General features: G+C 38.2%; 2 protein-coding genes across 4 annotated transcripts in view; one reads left to right on the top strand and one right to left on the bottom strand.

Moving 5' to 3' along the window:
• Nucleotides 1-342: 342 nt before the first annotated feature.
• LOC107685360 (guanidinoacetate N-methyltransferase) lies at nt 343-4369 on the bottom strand. The gene is made up of 6 exons (XM_016481924.1): nt 4068-4369; nt 2366-2511; nt 2209-2272; nt 941-1008; nt 758-868; nt 343-659 (listed from the first exon to the last, which is right to left on the bottom strand). The coding sequence occupies exons 1-6, from the start codon at nt 4240-4242 to the stop codon at nt 522-524; spliced, it is 702 nt and encodes a 233-aa protein (XP_016337410.1). The 5' UTR covers nt 4243-4369; the 3' UTR covers nt 343-521.
• Nucleotides 4370-7337: 2968 nt separating this feature from the next.
• Nucleotides 7338-14238, top strand: part of LOC107685225 (DAZ-associated protein 1-like) — an 18017-nt gene continuing 11116 nt past the window's right edge. Inside the window, exons 1-7 of one of the 3 annotated variants that reach the window (XM_016481751.1) lie at nt 7338-7506; nt 8340-8380; nt 9148-9314; nt 9485-9550; nt 9721-9828; nt 10191-10239; nt 13199-13281. In XM_016481751.1, the coding sequence (XP_016337237.1) occupies nt 7475-7506; nt 8340-8380; nt 9148-9314; nt 9485-9550; nt 9721-9828; nt 10191-10239; nt 13199-13281 (546 nt within the window). In that variant the 5' untranslated portion in view covers nt 7338-7474. The remainder of the gene's footprint in view (nt 7507-8339; nt 8381-9147; nt 9315-9484; nt 9551-9720; nt 9829-10190; nt 10240-13198; nt 13282-14238) is intronic. The other 2 variants (XM_016481756.1, XM_016481743.1) reach the window with 2 other exon arrangements.

Here is a 14238-nt window from a genome sequence, read left to right as displayed (position 1 = left end):
AGTTGTCCAAATTAAGTTCTTAGCAATGCATATTACTAATCAAAAATTACGTTTTAATATATTTACAGTAGGAAATGTACAAAATCTCTTCATGGAACATTATCTTTTGGCATAAAAGAAAAATCAAACATTTTGACCCATACAATGTTTTTTTTTGGCTATTGCTACAAATATACCCCAGCGACTTGAGACTGCTTTTGTGCTCCAGGGTCACAAATGTTAATTAAAAACTATAATAGTACCTAAAAATAACACTTTATCTGTGAATACATTCACAATACTGACTACCTTATAAAGCACAACAGGTAGCAACATGTTAATTATGTAGTGTTTATTTTGATGAAGTACAATCAAAAAAGAAATGTCTATGAATAGCACAACTATGAATAGTCATTTATAAAACCTTTTTCTAGTCATTTTGAGAGCATTTAATACAATTTACCCTTATAAATGAATTCAATCCATTTTAGAGACACTTGACAGTAGAATGATTTCTGATTTATATACAGTTTGTTTTTTTCTTATTTAAGAATAGTTGGTGTGATCATCTTATTAAAGGAATAGTATTTGCATTCACTGGGAGGACTGATGTCCATCAGTGTGGTGCTGATCTTCTCCTTTTTGAATCCAGCTTCCAGCAGGTGGGGAACTTGTGTCTCCTGGGGGGAAAAAAATTTAAAAGTAGTGTCTCATAAAACCAGAGCACAATGATATGGATTTAGTGAGAAGGGAGTGTGTCAGGAATTGAGTTACTCACTTGGAACATTTTGTCGATGTGGTTATATTTGTTTTTCAGCAGCTCACCCCAGGAAGTGAGATTACAGTATGTGAGCACACCGCCAGGCTTCAGCAGTCTGTTAGCATGACCCTGACAGCACAGTTCATGGTGATCACTCACAGCAAACATCAACTCATGGTTTCAATGTAACTGTCCACAAACCTTGATAAAGTTGAACTGATGTGTGTGCCAGGTCTCCTCTGACAAGGGATATGTGTCATAAAGAATACCTGTGATTGGAGGACAAATATATGCAATTTCACACATCTGTCACGATTCCATGACTTTATATAATACAAATTTAATATATTGCAAACAGTACTGTGCAAAATTCTTGGGCTATTAGTATTTTCACCAACAAAAAATGGTTTTAAGCCAGTTATTTTTTATATCTTTTGCGGTAGTGTGTCAGTAGGAAATATCAGTTTACATTAAGGTTTCTTCAAGGGTCTTGGAGATGTTTCCACAGTTCTTCTGGATTGAGTCTGTCTCAGTTTGTTCTGTTTCTTCATGTAATCACAGACAGACTGATGACGCTGAGATCAGATCTCTGTGTGCAGCACTGGTTGTTGTCAGACTCCTTGTGCATACAAAAAAATCTCACTGAATTATAATTATTACAATTAAAGTCAAAAAGAGTGTTTGGAAATAAAGTAAATAAACTAATATATCAGTAATGTAAAATATTCGTAAACTATTATTTACTACTGACACTACAGCAGAGGAAAGAAATAACTCTTAAAACGTGTATGTGTGTATTTATTTATTTGGTGAACATACTAATGGCCTAAGACTTATGCACAGTACTGTATATTAGACAAAATTTACACTGCCATTCAAACGTTTGGGGTTGGTAAATTCTTTGTTTTGAAAGTCTTGTAGGCTGCATTACAGTAAAAATGCAAAATATTATTACAATTTAAAATAACTTCTATTTTAATATATTGTAAAATTATGTATTTCTGTGAGTCAAAGCTGAATTTGCAGCATCATGTCTCCAGTCTTCAGTGTCACATGATCCTTCAGAAATCATTCTAATATGCTGATTTGCTGCTCGAGAAACATTTCTTAATATTACAAATGCTGAAGAGTTGAGCTGCTTCGTATTTTTGTGAGAATACAGTTTTTTCAGGATTCTTTATTGAATAGAAAGTTCAAAAGAAGAGCATTTCTTTTCAGCAAATCTTCTGTAACCTTATAAATCTCTTTACTGTCACTTTTGATTTATTTAATGCATCCTTGTTGCATAAAAGTTAATTTCTTTCAAGAAAAAAAAAAGTTTAATATATACAACTTGTATATATATTTTTTCTTATTTTTTTATGTACAGTCATGAGCAAGTAAACACTTTTCACCTCCTTTGACAAAATTTTAACCATCTTTAAAAATATATTTTGCTTACATTATAGTAAATATTACAATTATTTTACCATCAAAGTGATTGTCGGGTAGGGTTGGCACCACATCTTCCCACAGGCCTTTCAGAGGAACAATCTGTGCAAGTATAACCAAAATAATGAATGGTTTAAGAAATCATCAACTGGTTTGTAATAATAACTCACTACAAATCAGATATATTTCCTTTACTTTATGTGGCTGACTTTTGGCCCATTCCTGTAGCCTCTGGAATACACCGTCATTGCACTCAATGATCCAGTGCTCCTCAATAGGGAAAGACTCCACTTTAGTGGCTGCTATGGCCATCCCAAAGCCGATCTCAAGCACCCTTCCACCTACATTCCCAAACAAGAGGAGACACGTTGTTTATGCTGATTCACATGGTTTCTTATTCATACTTTACTACAATTACATTTTGTCCATTAAGTGTATATATTTTACTACGCCATATTATTGACATGGGAAAGGCCCTGCCCCTGGAGCTGCAGGAGGTGATATTTCAGAAAAGAGTAAGGCATGTGAGGAGTAAAGAGAGGTCACTAGCCTCTCTAACTAACCGCCGGTCGCGCACATCCGCCATGTTTGTAGTTTTTAACGCGTTTTATTCGTGTTTGTAGTTCTGGACAGAATCCTTCACCAAAACGCAATGGATTGTGGGCAATATTAGCCATTAGAGTGTGCTCGGATCCACACTTCAAAAATCGACCTGAAATAGTAGACCATCCGGGGACTTTTGGCATACTCTTTTGAACATACTATTCTTTGGGACGCTTATTCTAATCTCACATACTATTTAGGATGGATAGTATGACCATTGAGACGCAGGGCTAGTGTGTTACTTCTGTAGTTTGCATCTGTCGTCGTGGCATAAGCACGTGTTTGTGTCACACTTATGGATAACGCATTCTTATCTGATGGCCACAACGTCAAAGTTCAGGTACAAGGAATTCTAGTAACAGGTGATTAATATTAATTAGGTAACGGACGGTCAAGGAAGGTCACGAGGCAACGTCAGCATTTCTATATTAATATCCTACATTACCGTAATATTAATTACACACATTAATATATAGTAGGTGAATAAACGCATATTCGGACAGTACAAGGTTCAGAGTCAGTGAGTTGTCGACTTGTGAACCGCTGAGGACCGATTCAATAACGAATCATCTATACAGGACACTTCAAAAATCGACCTGAAATAGTAGACCATCCGGGGACTTTTGGCATACTCTTTTCAACATACTATTCTTTGGGACGCTTATTCTAATCTCACATACTATTTAGGATGGATAGTATGACCATTGAGACGCAGGGCTAGTGTGTTACTTCTGTAGTTTGCATCTGTCGTCGTGGCATAAGCACGTGTTTGTGTCACACTTATGGATAACGCATTCTTATCTGATGGCCACAACGTCAAAGTTCAGGTACAAGGAATTCTAGTAGCAGGTGATTAATATTAATTAGGTAACGGACGGTCAAGGAAGGTCACGAGGCAACGTCAGCATTTCTATATTAATATCCTACATTACCGTAATATTAATTACACACATTAATATATAGTAGGTAAATAAACGCATATTCGGACAGTACAAGGTTCAGTGAGTCAGTGAGTTGTCGACTTGTGAACCGTTGAGGACCGATTCAAGAACGAATCATCTATAAAGGTTTGTTCAAAAGAGTCGATTCAACTGAATGATTAATTTCAGAATCGCCATAATAGGATTCGCAAGTTTGCAGTGTTATTGAGAACTTGTCTTGTTTAAAGGGGTTTTGACAGATAATATGGACACATTTAAATATAATAGGACCGTAATAAAGTCACTTTCAGCAAAAACGTAACGCAGCGAATTACTTCATTGACTCACTGATCGATAATTAAATGGGACATTACCTTTAGACGCAGCAACTGTTGCAAGAGAGTGCATATATGGAGTTTCCCAGCGCTCCATAACGGGTTTCCCCATGATCTCCAAGTGTGTGTCGGACTCATTGTAGTCAGCACTCGCGTCGTGCCACACTTGTTTGCAGTTTTCGCCCTTTGAGAAGATCGGCTGCGCGGTGGTCATGCTGGATTGTTGAGTGTTGACAGATGTGGTGTGGGCTTGTATCAACGCGCAGCGACTGAAGAGATCGACTCTGTCGTGACTTCAGTGTTATATATTTATAGAACTGCTGATTGTGCAAGAATCAGTGTTGATAAGGAGTCCTCGGAGAAGGGGGTGGTCTCTCACATGCATTGCTCTCTACAGCTGGAACAGCTTCTGATTCATGATGGTTAACCCAACAGCTGTAACCCTCACTGTCCTTTACTGTTTAAAATGCCTTGGTTATGCATTTTCATGTTGCAGAACCATGGTGCAGTGATTGTAGATGATAATACAATGGCACTTTGATATGCTGTGCAAAAGTCTGGGACCACATTGAAAATCTGGGACTCAAAAACTAATTTAAAGGGACAGGTTACCCAAAAATATGTTTAAAGGGGTCATATGATGCTGCTAAAAAGAACATTATTTTGTGTATTTGGTGTAATGAAATGCGTTTATGCGGTTTAAAGTTAAAAAAACACATTATTTAAAAGCGAGGTGTGCTCTGATTGGCCAGCTATCCAGTGCGTTGTGATTGGCCGAATCCCTCAAGCGTGAGACGGAAATGTTATGCCCCACACCATACTGTGATGCCGTGTCCGGCCGGATCAGCTCTAGGCATGATGAAGCGGATATTGTCCTCTTTTGGAAGACCAAACAAAGTAGTTTCGCTTTCACAACGAAGCACACAGTGTCCCCACGGCATGGCGGCGGCAACAATACTACAGCGAGAATAAAAGTTACGCCTTCTTTCTTTGTGTGAAGATGTGGGAAGGGTTGCATAACGCCGCCCAGATAGTGAGGTAGACATGTGGGGGCGTGTTAGAACGAGCCGTTTTAGGTAGGTGTGGCTGACTCTGAACTTTTATAAAGAATATCTCTTTGGATTTGAGACTTTAGTCTTTGCAACTTTACAGATCTTCTTTATGCACCAAGAGCTTGTAACACTCCAAAGAGAAAGGAAAAATTGAAATCGCATCATATGACCCCTTTAATAAAAATTATGTGGTTTACACAACCTGAAGTTGTTCCAGATCTGTATGAATTACTTTCTTCTGTTGGTAACCAAACAGTTGACAGTAGCCATTGAATTGCATAGTATTTTTTTCCATACTATTAAAAAGAAAAAAACTGAAAAAAATGTAATTTAGAGTTTTTATCTCACAATTATGACTATTTTCTCAAGTCGCAATTACTTTTTTTTTTTTTTTTATTCCAACAACTTTTAATTTGTCAAACAGTTGCAAATGTGTGACGTGAACTCTTTTGTCACATCATGCTGGATAACATGGATCATAAAGTTCTACAGGAGTTCATGAGTGATTTCATAAATGCAAAATGTTGGACAGATCAAATACTAATTAACTGTCGAATTAATTTGCAGTTTAACTTTTCACACAAATAAAAACAGGCGAATATATTTTCCATAGTGATCTAATTTTGGACCCTATTGTATACCACGGTACTGAATGATTACCATATGCATGTATGCATACATGAAAACACATGATGCAAAAAAAGTACTACTGTGGCACTTTTGTATGTGTGCATTTAAGTAGTTTCAAGAGGCATGGAGTGTCACTATTAACTCTAATCACGTGAGACTGATAGTTAAAGTTCATAGGTCACTGATAAAGGTCACGGATAGTTAAGCAATTGTACAGAACAAGTGGACTTTCTGAAGTATTTACATACTGGACGACAACACTTTTTTTTTTTTTTTGCAGTTTTCATCAATATTTCAGTTAATATTTTGTAGGCTACTTGCATACCTAACATTCCTGTGTTACAAAATAGTATTGATATTGTGTCAAAACTGGCATGTCTGTGTTCTCCTGCAACATCTTAATTGATCCCTTTGCATAGGCTATAACAATTCACACTCTGTGAGCAGCAAACAAAACACTATGGGAAATCTGAATTCATTCATTTAAATTGACTATTGAAAGCAAATTAATTTGTCCTGCTTAGGTAATGTGGTTGCATGTTATTTAAATTAACTCCCGACAGATTAATATAGTGGATTGAATCATTAGCCTAATTAATAGAAATGTTTGGCTGCGTATAAATCCTCTTTGGTTTACATACTCTATACTGTAGCAGCTCCTTCTCCTGTCCTATAAACACTGATAATAGTGTATCTTTGAACCTGTTGAACCAGGTTTGCTGATAGTACATTCCAAACAGCTTATCACTGGATCACAATTAAGCACACTCAGAACTGACATTTCTTAAAGAGATAGTTCACAAAAAAAGGGATTCTGTTTTCATTTACTTACTCAAGTCTTTACAAACCTTTTCTTTTCTCTGTGGAATAAAAAAGGAGACATTTTAATAATGTACAGGCCAAATTCTCCAATGCAATTACATTAAATGGGGACTGAATTTCTATGTGTCAAAAAGAATGTAAAAGCACCATAAAACATTAGAAATTTTGTAAAAGTGGTTAATGCACTCTATTTCAAGCCTTCTGAAGTCATATGATGGCTTAGTGTGAGAAACAAACTGAAATAAGGAGTAAATATGCCCTCCATTGACCTGTGAACCACTTCAACCGGATCAGTTAGTCATGTACTGAATCAGTCTGATTTGCCAACAAATCATTCGGACCTGTTTTGTGACCTGGAACAACCGAATCACTGGAAAAAAAACCTGAGAAAAATAGTGATTCATTCCTGAATTGCTTTTTGCTGCCTTTCACATGAACTTTTATGAGAACAGAGCTGAATCGTCAGTGAATGGCAAAGCTGGACAGCCTCAGTCATCAGTAATTATCACTATATTAAAAAAAAATAGCCAGGACATTCTTCAAAATCAAATTAATTTGCGAGTGAACTTTCTTGGACATACTCATGCTAATATCGATCAATGTTGCTATTGTTTATTTACGCCCAATATATGATAATGTTACTTGAATAATAAATATATTATAGGCTACATCTTAATAATTATATCTATATTTAGACTATTTACATAAAACATTCTAATATTTTGTTTATATTTTTTACTTTCGCCTAGTGGACTCAATTTCCCATCATCCTGCGCGCTCAATGCACTGCCCTTGCCGGGGCGCCCCGTGTCTCGCGTCAGTGTTGCGCAGATTCGGTTTGAACCGAAAGCGGAGTGTGACCTTCCCGGGCGGCGGAGACCGGCAGGAGACCGAGCGAGCGGACCCACGTCAGCACTCCCGTCCACAACCCTCGCCACGGAGATGAACAGCAACATAGCTGGAGATGAAATCGGGTAAGACACGGTGTATTTATTATATGACAGTGTTTGAATGTAACGTAACGTTACCCGTCCCGTTCCGGCGGAGAAAGATGCGCAGCGGGCCGCCCGGAGGACAGCAGATACGAGCGAGCCAGCCTGCCGAGCTCCAGTAAACTCCTTCAGTTTGACACCGACATGCTTTCAGTTCATTTAACTGATAAAATGCTTGAATAAAATAGCAAAGAGATAGATTGGCAGAAAATGGATCAGCTGTCAAACTGGAGGCTTGTAGTTTTTTTGCAGTAAGTTTCTTATAAACAAACTGGAGTATTTTATCACTCTCCTTTTATAGTGTATGTTTTATAAAACACAAACTGGAGGTTTATATCGCTTTCTTTCTTTCATATCGTACGTTTTATAATCAAACTAGAGTCTTGTTATCCTGTAAGTTTATAATCACAAACTGGAGACTTGTATCACTCTTGTTTTTTTTTTTGTTTTTTTTACTACAAATAGTACTTTTTTTAACAGTCATATTGGAGGATTTCATCTCTCTGACTTTCATGCTGTAAGATTTATAATCAGACCAGAAGAGAAAATCATGCATGCACAGTGTGACCCAGCCTGCAGTAGTTTACATCAGCCAGGTAACTTAGATCTGTTAAACCGGCTCATGTCTGAGATGGTTTCAGAGTGGATCGGGGTTAATCGAATGTATGGTTGATTTCTGCTTATGACTCGTTAGACCGCTCAGATCAGGCTTTCTCTGCCAAGGGCGAACGGGTTTTCTCTCCTTCACCTTGACTCATGTTCCTTTCTGAATGAACACAAATGCATTGTGACGTTCCCTCATCTTTGTGTTGCAGGAAGCTGTTTGTGGGTGGGTTGGATTGGAGCACCACCCAGGGTGAGTGTAACTGTCGTTTTTATAGTTTTATACAGTAACATTAGTTGCTCTTCAATAATGCAAGTGTGAGCACTCCAAGCCTGTATCACCATAGTGTGCGTTTCATTATTGATGCTTGATGGCTTGATGCACGCTATAATATTCTCCATAATCTTATATTTGCTCGGCATGTACCCAGTGTAGAAACCAGGCTGTCACTCAGGGGCTGAGCTTGCCTTTTCAGTATGTGGGTGCAAGTGAGAGAGCCGGTTAGATGCAAGCTCCAGAAATCAGATAAAGCCTGTATCAAATGGCATGCGTAAAATGCAATGAGGAAATCGATTGGAAAATGATCTAATATTGTTTGTGGCGTATATTTTTTTTAATGCTTTCTTTTTAAATATGCTTTTCATATAATGTTATACAAGCCTCGTTTGCTGTACTTATTCCTGTCATATGATGATTTTATGTCAGTAATTGCATGTAATGTCATTCTTGCTTTGACATACATCTGCGCTGCATTGGGCTGTTGTGCATGTGTTGTTATAGAATCTGTCGGTGTGGCTCTGAAGAATGATGATCTGAAGCAGTGGTTCTCAGCTGGTGTTGCGTCAGAACCCAGATATTACATTGGTTTTTAAGGTTGAAGTTATTATATTGAATCTGGACTCTAGTCTGGTTTGGCTCACTTCTGCCAGTTGTCAGATACCCACCAGTTATGAACCACAGTTCTAAATGTATCAAAAGTCCCGTTTTTGTCCTAATTATTCCTTTCTGTGTTTTGTTAGAGACGTTGCGAAACTACTTTTCTCAGTATGGAGAGGTTGTGGATTGTGTCATCATGAAAGATAAAAGCACAAATCAGTCCAGGGGCTTCGGCTTTGTGAAGTTTAAAGACCCCAACTGCGTACGGACTGTCCTGGACACCAAACCTCATAACCTGGATGGAAGAAATGTGAGGAGAATCACTGATAATCCTGTTTTGCCCAGTTATGATAAATGCATCACATTTCATGCTCACTTAAAAACATCTGCATCATTTGACCCCAAAATCAAGTGCTCCAATGGCATGCTGGTTTGATTTCTTCGTTTAACTAAATAAGTGTTATCTGTTTATTCTCGCAGATCGACCCAAAGCCTTGTACGCCAAGAGGGATGCAACCTGAGAAGACTAGGGCAAAAGATGGCTGGGTAAGAACTTGAAAATGTAAAACCACATCATGTTTTTGTTTTTTAATACAAGTATGTTCATTATAGTCTGAAAACTGCAGTTGATTTAATTTTATTATTGCTTTAGTTGTCCAGTCTTTGCCTAACTCTAAAAAAAGCTAAAATATTCTTTTTGTGTGTGTGTGTTTTAGAAAGGAAGCAAAAGTGACAGCAATAAATCTAAGAAGATATTTGTGGGTGGAATTCCTCATAATTGCGGAGAAGCTGAACTCAGGGATTATTTCAACAGATTTGGAGTGGTGAGATGGACACAGATGCAGAAATGTACCATTTTTCTTAAATCGGGCTTTATTAATAACTAGATAAATTCCATAAAAATGTTGAAATGATGTCAGGCGATGCACAAATGAGCATAAACAGTGGAGTCCGAAAGGTTACATGGTCATGTTCTTGCTTATTGATAAGTGACCTAGATGTGCAAAATCCTAAATATATCTCTTATTCATTTTACATGACATTTCATTGGTATTTTCAGCTTTAAATTAGATTTTGAATAAGTGATTTTCACACCTTTGAACCCCACTGTATGTAATATGTTCTATATATGATGCCGTTTTTTATGTCGGCTTCGTCCTTCACGGTCCTGTTCTCCCTTTTGAAGGTCACAGAGGTGGTAATGATCTATGACGCAGAGAAACAGAGGCCTCGAGGTAATCCACACATTCATATTCGCTCCCATTGAGTCTTTCTCTCACCTCATGCACAAGACAAACTATTCCGACCCAAAGAGAAGAGAACATCACGCAGGCCATCTGCCCCTCTCATGTGTGTGATGCTTGGTTTGGTGTGTCTCAGCTCTTGCATGGTGGCAAGGCAAATCAGCGGCATCCACATGACACGCAAACATTTGCATCAAACATGCTCAGTCAGTTCAGCGTCTTGCACATCTGCTTGTGCCTTAAAGGAATAGTTCATCCAAAAATGAAAATGGTCTCTTTTTTTACTCTATTCAAACCTGTATGCTGTTTTTTTTTTTCTGTGGAACACAAAAGGAGAAATTATGGAACTATCTTTGTGTGTGTGTGTGTGTGTTTTTTTTTTTTAATAACTGAATGTGAATGCTTGCTAGATATGTTTATTAAAAAGTACTTAAATCTTAATCTGTTCAAAAGACTTAAAACATATAATGCTTGACTTGTGTGTTCTGCTTTTTAATAGTGTTTTTTGGAGATTGAAAAATAGCAAGGGCCTCAACATGCCTTTAAGACCCTTTATAGCTGCATGGGCCACAAAAATTAAACCAATTTCATCATTTAGTGTGAAGATTTTTCAATAAATTCCAGTTTTGTGTTCCATGGGAAAATTAAATAACAGGATAAGGAGTGTGTGAACGATCTCTGTAAAATTTCAAAATACACTTTTCAAATACAGTTCAATAGATCCACTGTTTTTTTTTTATCTAGCTAGTACCTGTTTTCCATAACAGCACATGTATGACCAGCTGAAAACACACTGTGGCCATGACGTGGTCCAGCTGAAGAGCTAAATGAGAAATGAAACCAATGACTGAAGAAATAAAAAAAACAGCTATTTCATTTTAAAATCCTGTTTTGCACAGTTTAAGGAAAGATTGCAGCGCAACATTTACATTTTCTCAAACCATGTCCTCCATGTCTTCCAGAAAACAGAGCCGTTTCCTCTGCGTTTACTGTTTGACCTTATAATGCTTCTCACATTTCACTCTCGTTGTGGTAAACGTGGAATAGTTTGTCATGTGAACATTTGCAGTTGTCTTATTAAATTTCCTGAATCACTGAAATTCGTTTCTATTAACCTTTAGACATTAAATAAGTATTTAATGAACATTTACATTTGATTAATCAACAAAATGAGTGTTTATTGCAATGTAGTATATTTAAGTAAGCCCTTTCTATCTTTCTTTTTATGTCCCTGTTTTCCTTGTCAAGTGTTTGAATGCATTAACATTTTTCCTGAGATATGTCTGTTCTTTCTTGTAGGATACAATACAGATAGTGGCACCACACAGATTAAGGCATGGTGTGAAACACACCCATGCCTGTTTCTCTGGTGTAAACATGGTTAATGCTTCAATTTGTGCCCAACTACAGGCAGTGGCTTATTGTCAGACAATTTACGCATTGCTTTCTCTTTACAAAAACTGCATAAAACAAGTGTGCCATAGTGTGCCAGATGTTCACTGTTTGCGTTTTACTCTTCATAATAGAGTAATTACACACTACCTAGCTGTTAAAGTCAGGTTTGTGTTCTCAGTAGCTTTATGGATGCAGGATATCACAATGTTTTGACCGTAAAAGGGAAGGGCCAGGATGATCGACTTGCCATCCAGCAACCATCTAGTGGATTGCTATTTTTTGGATGTAAGTGCAAATGGGAATGAATTCAAGGAGTGCTGTGCATTAGTGTGCAGTACTTTCAGCATCGCAAAACCCTCTTCAGGAAGTTGTGTCTCTAAATTCATCTCACTTAAAGCACCAGTTGTCAAAGTATCGCTTGTGCAAATTCACCGCCTTCAAAAGTAAATTGAGTTCAGATGCTGTCCAGTGTGAACGGCACCTAAACAGGACCTACTAGATGACAGATTTGCCAGACAGCCCAACAACTACTCAGTTTCCAGTAGTCCGTAACAGACATGAGTGCATTAAATTGACTTTTTAATGAAACCAGGCCTGATGATGAAGGGCAGGTTGAGTACATTTAGTCCTCGTTTAAACAGATGGTTCTGCTCCACATAGTGTACGAATTCTCAGATCTCTTCGGTCTCAAAGGACGTGCAATCGGAATCAGGTTAGATCCCAAAGTGGAGATTCTCGCAGCCCAGTTCTGCCACAGTTATCTGATCTGACGGAAACTAGTTCACACTGGTGGATCTGGCGCAGCTAAACTCAGCTGCTGCTGGAGGATTGTGCTCTGTCTTATCGCGTAAGTGACCTTGGAATCGCGCTCCGCTTCGGCGGCCCACTTTGATAGTTCTGACTACGCGACCCCTGCACGCATGGGTGCACGCGGTGGCATCTTTTTCACTGTCCTCGAGCCTCCATGCAGATCACTGAAATTGAGCATTAACCGGGCTTACACCACACGAGAACCTGGGCTGCATTAAATGTTTCACAAATATCCTTATATCCTTGTGGTGCTTTTGTTGCAGTGTTTCAATCTTTGTTCTCTCGGTTTGCCCAAAGTACTAAAGCGTTTTGGGAAGCTTTGAGAAAAACCAGTAAAACCTGTAGTTGTAATGATCATTCTTGTTATGCATTGATAACTGTGGTTGCTGCTCACATTTGTTGTGTAAGATTGGGGTGGTGATGAAAGTGAGGTTCGGATGAAACTTAAAAAAATCAAACCTATAATTTGATAAATCTGATCTGAGGTTGCATAAGACCTGACTTCCGTTATCGAATACCCTCTGTGGCTGTTAATCATTAAATATGTTCAGGGTTAAAGTATTGAAGGGAGCAAAATTATACGTAACACTTCGGTCCTTTCGGGCCTCCACCTGTGACCTTTCCTGGTGATTCGGGCCGTGATGTCATCTGAACCTCAGGTACCCCCCACCCCATCCTTCTTATGTTCTTATAGCTGTTCTGTCCCAACACCCTGCTGCTCTGTTGACTTTTGGTCGTTGGCTAGGTTTTGGATTTATTACTTTCGAGGCCGAACAATCAGTGGACCAGGCTGTCAACATGCATTTTCACGACATCATGGGCAAAAAAGTGTGTAGTTGTAGTTTTATTTTCCCCTACAACAGAAACTAAAGCTTGGGCGACCAAACATGTGTAAATAATTAGTTAGAAAATTGATGTTTAATGTCTGAGGGAGTTTTTTTTTTCATTCTCAAAAACATTATTTCTCTCCCAATCTGGGGAAAGTTTACAATATATTGAGCAGAACCTTTTTTATTGTGTTTTGTTTACCTGACTTGTCCTATGAAAGGGTTCAATTTTACACATTTGTACATAAATTTCTGACCATGTTAGTCGCCCAAGGCTTGGTTCATTTGGACCGCTCCTTTAGGTGCTGTAATGCTGTATAAAATGTGACTAATTTAGGGAATTTAAATTATTAAGTAAACTACCAGAATATGTTGCTATTATTTTTGGATTATAAAATATTAGTATGTTTATTAGGGCTGGGCAAGTTAACACATTATTATTGCGTTAACGCATTAATTAATTAACGCCGACAATGATTTTATCACGCTTTCACGCAATTTTTATTACTATTATTATTTTGAAAGTCCGTTGCTCACTGGCTTTGAATACACATACAGACAAACCATGGGTCACAAGAGGGGTGGGATGTTGATCAGTACTGGTTTGGGATGGGCGTCGTCATGCGTCTCAACCAATGAGAGCATTTGGGGTGGGCCTAACACCGTGTCTACACCAGACGCGAGCGGCGCAACAACATACTACAGAACCTGTTATAATCAGTGATGCTGTCTACACTGGATGCGGCGCGGCGCGACAAATCCCCGACAGTAAACTGCTGCCACGTTCTATTTATGACGTGCTGACACAAATTCCAAATGATTTTCAACAGTCGCTTTGTCTCATCCAGTGCAGACAGACTTTAGCTGATGCGGCACGGTGCGGCGCGACACGACAACTGTTAACGGTTGCCTGTTACATTACAGTACATAAAATTTCACTTACCACATAAACAGCTTA

This window comes from Sinocyclocheilus anshuiensis, unplaced genomic scaffold (genome assembly GCF_001515605.1).
Source record: "Sinocyclocheilus anshuiensis isolate Anshui unplaced genomic scaffold, SAMN03320099.WGS_v1.1 scaffold689, whole genome shotgun sequence".
Taxonomy (NCBI): Eukaryota; Metazoa; Chordata; class Actinopteri; order Cypriniformes; family Cyprinidae; genus Sinocyclocheilus; species Sinocyclocheilus anshuiensis.
This window is presented reverse-complemented; position numbering and strand designations above follow the sequence as displayed.